Source organism: Engraulis encrasicolus, chromosome 13 (assembly GCF_034702125.1).
Source record: "Engraulis encrasicolus isolate BLACKSEA-1 chromosome 13, IST_EnEncr_1.0, whole genome shotgun sequence".
NCBI lineage: Eukaryota > Metazoa > Chordata > Actinopteri > Clupeiformes > Engraulidae > Engraulis > Engraulis encrasicolus.
The window spans coordinates 34457666-34467665 of record NC_085869.1 but is presented as its reverse complement, the minus strand read 5'-3'; the positions used below and the strand labels follow the sequence as shown (position 1 = coordinate 34467665).

General features: G+C 44.2%; 1 protein-coding gene across 1 annotated transcript in view; it reads left to right on the top strand.

Annotated features, from left to right (window-relative positions):
* The window catches only part of abcb6b (ATP binding cassette subfamily B member 6 (LAN blood group) b), a 102854-nt gene that overhangs the window by 50356 nt on the left and 42498 nt on the right, over positions 1-10000 (top strand). Inside the window, exon 14 of the mRNA XM_063212890.1 lies at positions 3849-3953. Within this exon, the coding sequence (XP_063068960.1) occupies positions 3849-3953 (105 nt within the window). The remainder of the gene's footprint in view (positions 1-3848; positions 3954-10000) is intronic.

Genomic DNA, 10000 nt, shown 5'->3' with positions numbered 1-10000 from the left:
CGAGACCGCCTCGCCGCCTGGCTCTGTTGAAGCCAGTAGAACTGACACCTGATTGGTTGACCGCAGCATGACATCGCCGCAACGAAACTAGATCTACTAAAAAGGTGGATAGGCCATTCAGCAGGAAACCCTCGTTTTGGTTCATTGTGTGTGTCTGCGACATTCCATCGCTGGATATAAAAAAATGTTTAAACATTTCCTTTTATTTATTTCTTATGACAACTTTGGGGAAGCTAAGCTTCCCCTAGCCTCTTAATAGCGCCGCCCATGGTTATTCGCACTATTGGCAGGGTGTGAGCAATTGCCCGGTTAGCCCTGCTGCTGATTCAGCCGATCCATCTGGCTCCTCTCGTCCTCATTTCTTATTCCATGTTGTTACGCTACTTCTACCTGGACATGCTGTTCTTTTTCTCTCTAACCCCTAATGGTCCTGTTTATAGGTAGAAGCTTCTCTTCTCTTCTAGGTATTGCACATCGTTCTCAGTCTGTCCATTTTCTCCATCTCTCCTTTCATCCTCTGTTCCGTCCTGCTGCCTAATTTTATATTCTTACACTGTTTCTATCTACGTATACATGCTGTTCTACCTCACTCCCCCTAGTTCTCCTGCTGGTCCAGTATACTACCTATATACAGTTGAGGACGATATTATTAGCCCCCCTCCTGAAATTAGACATATCTCTTCATTTATCATTGAGAATGATCATTATTAATAAATGTGTATTATTCTGGAAACAAATACACCATGGAGATAGTATCCAATAAGTTAAATTTGGACTTTTCCATTTTCACAATGAGTTTAAACAAAAAAGTGTAAAAATGGCAAGGACAAAATTATTAGCTACCCTTATCATTAATAGTCAATACATTTATGAACAAAAATTGACACCCGGCACTTTGATTAGTTGTTAACTATGTTGGCACATGTCCTACCAGGGATTTTGGCCCATTTTTTTTCATCGCAAATAGTTAAGCTGGTCCAAATTGCATGGATGTTGAGGATGGACATTCATTTTCAGCACTCTTCAAATACTAGAGGTATTGAGGTCTGAACCACTCCATGACCATGGTTTTAGTGTCCTTGAAGAACATTTGAACTATTTTGGATGAAAGTTTTGGGTTATTATCTTATTGAAAGATCCAGTGAAGATCTTAGCTCCCTCTATGAGCATATTTTTGCAAGGTCACTTTCCACATTCTATCATAATTTTCAGTTTTTATGGTGCCGTACACCCAAACAAGGTTTCCTGTGGCTGAGGCTGCCACAGAATGATGCATCCACCACCATGTTTAATTGTGGAAACCATCTTATAACGATTCAAGGCCTATCCCTATGCATCAAAGCAGGTGCATTGAATATCATCAGATGAAAGCAGAGACATTCAAAACTCATTTTTGACTTTCAAATGTTCACAGGCAAAGCTCAATAACACTCTGATATGCACTGCCTTTAGTAAAGGGGTTCTTCTGTGATGATGGCCCCAAAGCCCAATATGATGACAAGCCTTAACAACTGTCTTTCTTGGGGGGAAAAAAACTCCTGGTGAGGCCAGGTCAATAACAATCATCTAGGCAGGTGTCCAATGCTTCTTTGGTCTAATGAGGCTAAGCAGTTTCCACAGTTACACATAGTGGTGGGGCATCAAGTTTAGTCTGTTATTCAGCCTCAGACACAGGGAGTCTGGGTCTGAATCTGGATTGCTGGGTCTTCCAACAACATTGTAACCCAAAGCATACATTTAGATTAGTTCAGAGGTTCTTCAAGGACACTAAAACCATGATATTGGAATCACCCGCTCATAGTCCAGTCCTCAATCCCACTGAGAGTCTGTGGTTAATGTCTATGCTCAGCATCCATGCGATTTGGACCAGCTAGAACACTTTGCAGTGAAGAAATGGACCAAAATCCCTAGTGGGGCATGTGCCAACCTAGGTAGCAACTTATCAGACCCTGTTGTCAGTTTTGGTTCATAAATAGCGCCATATTGACTATTAATGATCAGGGGGCTAATAATTTTGTCCTCGTCATTTTTGCCCTTTTTTGTTTAAACTCATCGTAACAATAGAAAAATCCAAATTCAACTCATTGAACATTATCTCCATCAGTGTATTTGTTTCCAGAATAACAGAAACGGTTAATAATGGTCATTCGTACTGAGAAATCAAGAGAAATGTCTAATTTCAGGAGGGGGGCTAATAATATCGTCCTCAACTGTATACCTGTCCTAATTCCATACGCTACGCCAGTGGTTCCCAGACTGAGGGTAGGGACCCCTAGGGGGGTCGGGGAGATATTGCACGGGGGTTGCAGACAGGATGGACTTATTTAAAAAAATATATTATAATAATAGGGGAAAAACACAGTTAACATAAATCCATAAATAAGTTAATAACAGTTAATAGTTAATAGCAATCACTTATGAGGCAGATACAAATTTTTACTCCTCCTCAGAGTATCAAATTTGAATTTATCAATATTAACCCACAAATAATATGAGTTTGGGATCGCTAAAATATTCTTATGTGTTAAAGGGGGTCCCGGCCAAAAAAAAGTTTGGGAAGCGCTGCGCTACACTATTTCTGTCTATACATTCTGTTCTCTCCGACTCCCTGCTGTGTCCAGTTGGGAGTGTGTAGAGTGAGTGGACACTGCACTACTCTCAGCCCGCTCTGCTCCCTATCTAATGCATCCTGTTCTCCATCGTCATCTCTCCCATCTCTCAAGCTTTGATTACCCTCCCCGTGATGTTGTCAAAAAAATCAGTGACCCTATCCTACGGAGAAGTTTCATCAATAGCCCTACTCTACATTATCTTTTGACAAAATTGATTGAGCAACGTTGCTGCTTACTGAATGTTATTGCATTCTGATCTTGAATACTATACTTCACGAAGGCGAGGCCATTTCGTAGATATAGGCTACTGACAAATGGTCTTTAGACACAACGAAACACAATGGGGGTCTGATGATCTGATCAATTCTAGCGAAAGGGGGAGGCGTTTCTGAGGATCATGTTAGCCTACATCGAAACATAAAAACAAGGTAGGCCTACTTCTGATTTTTTTTCTTAATTAAATGGGTCAAACATTTACCTACTAGATCAAAAAATGTTGGGTGACCCTCCCCTCATCAAAGGAAAAATGGCATGACCCCCCCCAATATTTCTCCAGTCACCCCGAAAATAAATATTGAACAGTCCTTAGCCTTGCATTTCTCTGAGGACTGTCGCCAATACCAAGTCGCTTTAGATAAAAGCTCAAACTACACGACTATTGGCCCGATTCTCGTCCTCATTTGACCTCTGGGAGTTAGGTTTAGCTTTCACATTTTGGTTAGGGTCTTTTCTTAGGGCTCTTACTAGTGTTTGCCTACTTACTACCATGAAAACTGCACAATTTTTGATACACTGGTCGTCAATGTTACAAACCATTACCAAACAAGGTTGGTCTCTTAACAAATACTTCTCTTTTATCTCAATCTGGTATCTCAGGTAGACCAATATTCTGTATCTAATACATCCTTTTCTCCATCTGCTTTTCTCAATCTCCTCTTCTCCAACTCTTCTTACCCGGCTGGAGGCATCTGGTGTGGGAATTCAGACCACTCTTCTATCTAACTAATACTGTACATCCTCTTTTCAATCCCCTCTTCCCTCTCTTCTCTGTCTCTCCTCTCCTCTCCTCTCCTCTCCTCTCCTCTCCCCTCCTCTCCTCTCCTCTCCTCTCCTCTCCTCTCCTCTCCTCTCCTCTCCTCTCCTCTCCTCTCCCATCATGTTGCCCCCAATCCCAATCCCCATGCCCTTACTCCTTACACTATTTTGGTAAGTAATCTACATCATCCCCTTCCCCAGGTGGGTGCGTCTGGCGTGGGCAAGAGTACTCTTCTAAGACTACTCTTCCGCTTCTATGATGTCCACTCAGGGTGCATCCGGATCGATGGGCAGGACATCAGCAAGGTACGGCCACAGACACACACACACACACACACACACACACACACACACACACACACACACACACACACACACACACACACACACACACGTGTGAACTAATCTACTTCGCATTTGGCGATTGTGTGTCTGTGTGTGCGTGTGCATGTCTGTGTCTGTGTGTAAGCCTGTGTGTGTGTGTGTGTGTGTGTGTGTGTGTGTGTGTGTGTGTGTGTGTGTGTGTGTGTGTGTGTGTGTGTGTGTGTGTGTGTGTCTCTGTGATGTTTTTGAAGATCAAGTGTGTTGTGCCTTACTGGTCTTACTGGGTGATGTAATGGGACTGCTATCGTCTTTGCTACTGTGTGTGTGTGTGTGTGTGTGTGTGTGTGTGTGTGTGTGTGTGTGTGTGTGTGTGTGTGTGTGTGTGTGTGTGTGTGTGTGTGTGTGTGTGTGTGTGTGTGTGTGTGTGTGTGTGTGTGTGTGTGTGTGTGTGTGTGTGATCATGCACGCATGTGCGTGTGGATGAGGTTGAGAGTAGAGGTTCAGCAGACCGGATGGAGACCCCAGTCCTCCTCTTAAAACATTACACACACACACACACACACACACCTATTTGCCTCTTGAAACATTCATCAAACACGCAGGAGGTCTGGCTAGAGTAAGTCTGGCACAGAAGGGTGCTCACACTCACACGCAATACACACACAAACACACACACAGTGTCTGACTTAGACAGAATTTACTGACACACACACACACACACACACACACACACACACACACACACACACACACACACACACACACACACACACACACACACACACACACACACACACACACACACACACACACACACACACACACACACACACACACTCACTCATAACTGAACATGCACAAAGTTTTTCTCTTTTTCCTATGTTTTTACTTTGAGGAACACTCACTCACACTTAAAGGAATCAAAACACACTTAGACAAGACAGACCGGTCATCCAAAAAGTTCCAAACACAGTCGCGTACACGCATGCACGCACGCACACATGCTGACACGCACACATGCACAGCACACACATAAACACACCGTGGTTCCCAGTTTTTAGATGCGTCCCAGCATCTCTATAAGAGGGTCTGTCCGTCCGCTGTCCGTCCGTCCGTCCGTCTGAAACGCATTCCTTGTCTGAAACGCTGTCTTGTCTGAAACGCATTCCTTCAATTGTTCCTCCTGTGTCCACAAGGCGGAGGCAGAGAGGCATTTTGGCCTGGAGCGAATGCGTGTCAAAACCAAACCGGCAAGGCTAAGCTGATAGCATTGTGAGACAACTGAGGGGTGCATTCAATTTTCGGCATTGTTTTGCGTTTGGACAGTGGTAGTCAACTTCGTTCCTTCTCCACAGCACACCAACACCACTGTGAGTGTCACTTAATGTTCACGGTCTTGTGATAGGCCTACACTTCGGCTGATAGTGTCGCGTTGTGCAGCTATTTTGGTTCATCAGAATGGAAATGAACGATTTAGAAGTCGGCAGGCAGTATTTCACACAGATGTTTGTGCTCGGATAGAGGGGCGTTAGCATTGCATAACGCTCCACGACATGGAACCGTAATAAGTTGACAGGCGACCAGCAGCGCTACAGCTCTTCCTCTAAACGTGAGTTTGCAAACATTCTGCCACTACATTTCAGTGAGTAGTCAGTGTTCTCGAACTAGTAGACAGATGGGCCATTTGCATTTCACATACGCTGTGTTACTGATGTTCTCGGGCATATTGCAAGGGAGAGTCGTTTTCTGCTGGCGGGCGCGTGAACCCCACAGGTGCTTTCCCTTGCGCTCAGAGAGAGCACCGGACAGAACGCGTCTTTTGCTTCGTAATTGGTTTGCAGTCGTAGGAATTTGGTAAACTCTGCCACTGAAGCTCACTGCTTTGTGCCTTGACGGTAAAAAGCTGGCATTAAAAATTAAGCGCACAATGCATCCAAAGGGTGAACCCATAGCGCATGATTCACCCAAACGGTTTTATTCATTTATTAGCCTAGTACTAATAATATCTGGTAATTTGTAATGTAGCCACTTGATCTATGTGAAATTTGAAATTAGATGCTTCTTTTCCAAATCCAAGCATGATGACCTTATTATAGTCTAAACTGCGAAATATAAAGCTTTGTCTCGTCATTTCACTGCCTGCCACATTATTTGGAGTTTCCATGGGCAATAGGCTATGACCAATAAACAAAAAGCACATCCTCAGAGGGGGGTGGGCGTTGACAGGTTAGGAGGAGGCCAGCGGGGCGTTTTGGGGGGGAAAAAGGTTGGAACTGGCATAGAGGGACGCATCTGTTGTCCGCCTGTCGGCCTTGTTTGTCCTTGCGCACCCCCTTGTACATTTCAATGTGGGTCGCACACCCCCTAAGCAAATGTTTTGTTGGGCTGATGGACACTTAAGTATGGATTCACTGCACAAATCATCGCAAATTATGCAGAGTCATTTGGGGAATCTTCATATCCAATAGACCTGATGTTTCTTCCAGCATACAATTCACCATATTATTAAAAACTACTTAATATTCATTAATGCTGTATTAAAACACACATATCCGCCATTGCCCAATTCAGCTCGTGCACCCCCTTGCAGCAGGCCGTGTACCCCAGTTCTGGAAAACCCTGCTCTAGCTCACAGACACAGACGCATGGCATAAAGTGCATGTGCTTAAGCGTCAATAAGCCCTTGAAAAAGCCGAAAAGCCCAAAAGGAATCTTTTGATAGAGGACACTCTCACATTCTCTCTCTGTCTCACACACACACACACCCCTGTAATGTCCGGCATGGGCTTGGTGTGAATTAGTGGTCTGTGGAGGGATCTGTGGGGATGTTTGTGTTTGGAGTGCGAGGATGTGGCCAGAAAGCCACAGCTTACACAGATCTCCGGGACTTATACTGTTGCCCTTCTTCACACACATACACACACACACACACAGACATGCGCGCGCACACACACACACACACACACACACACAGACACACACACACATACATACACACACACACACACACACACACACACACACATACACACACACATACACACACACACACACACACACACACACACACACACACACACACACACACACACACACACACACACATACACATACACATACACACACACACACACACACACACACACACACACACACACACACACACACACACACACACACACACATATACACACACTCCACTCTTGGAGATGGAGATTGTTAATTCATACACACACGCACACACTGGGTAATACCCAGTTCCCTGTTCTCTATGATAGACAGATAACACACGCTCTCCAAAGCCCCTTTTTCCTTTGGGAGTCATATGTGGCATGTCTGTGTGTCTGTAGCTGCCTGTCACTGGCTTGGCTCTGCCTTACTGTCAGGTGTGTGTGTGTGTGTGTGTGTTTGTGTGTGTGTGTGTGCTGGTTTAGTGTCAGGTCTGTCCGTCTAGACAGCCTGTCATGTGGTCTTAACTGGGGATCAGTGGCCCAACGCCTGGTCGATAAAGAGGAATGAAGCTCTAGAAGCATTTGAACTGTGTGTGTGCGTGTGCGTGTGTGTGTGTGTGTGTGTTTAGGTGTTTGTTTAGGTGTGGGTGTGTGAGCCCAATGACTGGTCGATAAGGAGGAATGAAGCTTTAGAAGCATTCAAACCATCTCACTGACTGACAAGACAGACAGCCTCTTAAGCACCATGCCTGACAACCTCAGTTAGACGTGTGTGTGTGTGTGTGTGTGTGAAAGAGGAAAAGCTGAAAAGCTTTTGAGAGCTCCAGGTATCGTAAAGGGACACTGTGTGAGATTTGTAGTTGTTTATTTCCAGAATTCATGCTGCCCATTCACTAATGTTACCTTTTTCATGAATACTTACCACCACCATCAAATTCAAAGTATTCATTATGACTGGAAAAATTGCACTTTTCATACTTGAAAAAGGGCATCTTCTCCATGGTCCGCCATTTTGAATTTCCAGAAATAGCCATTTTTAGCTGCAAAAAATGACTGTACTTGGGCCATACTAGAAAATATTTGTTTACTACTTCGTAAACTTTCATTAAAAGATCAAATTTGGCAATAGGCAACCCAGTTTCAATGAGCAGCTTAGTTGCAGTACCTTTTTTGACCATTTCCTGCACAGTGTCCCTTTAAACATCTTCTCCCTGTAACTGTTTTCGGGACGTCCAGAATGGTGCCGTGTCACTTCCTTCTCCTTTCACGGGAACACGTGAAAGATCCGTGTTCAGATAGATCAATAGATACGTAGATAGATTGATAGACAGACAGACAGACTTTATGGTTCTCTCTTGGTTTGAAAATGCTCTTTGAACTAGGGCTGTCCACGACCAAGGATTTTGTTGGTCGACAAAAGGTCTTCATTTACTCCGACTAATCGATTAATGGCATTTTGGAGCCTCAGAATATGCGCCGACACGACTTCACACTTTTTACACTGTCTGCAATAAACGGATAACTATGCGAGACGAGACCGATGCAGGCGGCTCCCTGGAGTTTTCTCAACCAGTGGAATCAATGAGTCGAGTGAGGTATTGTAGCAAACGGTGCCAGTAGTGTATGGGTGCGTGTGTATGACGTTCGAATTTGCGTGGTTCTTCTCACCCGACGTTAGTGACCATTGGCTGACAAGCAGTAATCTGTATCCTTTTCAAAGATAATCCCATGTTTTAGAGCTCCTTCCAGACATGGTCAAAATAACTTGAAGCCTTATATCCTCGTCAAAAAAATCATCAACACGTCTTCCTTTGTCACGCCCTTCAAGTTAAGAGTCCTGAAAGCACTTTGACGAGACACTGGGTTTTTTTTTTCTCCGCTGCGACCAATCGACCAATGGGATTCGGTCGACTAGAATTTTTTTTGATCGACCAACGATTAGTCGATTATTTGCGGACAGCCCTACTTTGAACATCTCAAAACATCTGTCTTTAGGCATGTTCAGGCTGATGGAGAACCATGCCAGTGCTGGTGCCCACAACTAATCTTGACTAGGGCAACGTGTTAACTCTGAAAAATGCTTTTTTGTTTGTTTGTTTGTTTGTTTGTTTGTTTTTTAAGTGAAGCATGACATAGTAGATATCAGCAGGTTCATCTGGGTCACACACTGGTTAAACGCCTGCATGTGTGTATTTTACAATTATTTGTTCCGGATTAACTTTCCTACTACTTTCCTACTACTTCTACTTTGTCTTAACTGTTTTCTTGAAGCAATAGTTTATGTGGACGCTCTGGAAAGCTCTGATCTTCAATGAGAACACTTCAGTCGGTTCGAGATTAGGTGTTGAAACTGGCATCATCACAGTTTTACTGTATCTTAAAACTAGAGTTTCTCTAAGCATCTCTCACGTTCTGGCCAAAAGAGAACCATGCCAGTGCTGGATCCTACTCCCTTCTCTTTCTCAAACTGTGGGTAAAAATTGCTTCGTTTTCCTAAGTGAACTGTGTCAACATCATAGACGTCAGCAGGTTCAACGGGGTCACCCACGGTCAGCACAGTATGAACACGGGTCATTCACAGACAAGCATTCTGCTTCCTATAGTAACTGCTGCAAGAATTAACACCTTTCTGGTCGGCCTGGAGGAGCAATTTGAGAATTCAAGGTTGAGCATCTCTCCTTGGGAACCCCAGGCTCTGTAAACATCTGCACAAGTACCAACTTCCCGGTTCCCCAACGCTCAGATCAGCCTGTTTGAAATGAGGTGCGGAAACGGGCACTGACACGGTTCTCTGTCGGCCTGAATGTGCTATGTGTGAGTACTTCAGGTTATCTAAGCGCCCGAAAAATTGGGAACTCAACCAACCTTGCGTGACACCAGTCAACCAGTAGCAAACCTAGGGAGGGGGGTCAACCATGTCATTTGGGAAACGTTAATTGTTATGCTCTTGGTCAGACCAAGTCTCGAAGAGATTTGAAAGTCGATGATAATCAGGCTACTCTTGTGGTGTTTGTGGTTCCATAGCAGTAGCCTGCTAGATGCGTAAGCAGTAATCTAAAGGCCCTGCTCTGTAGATTA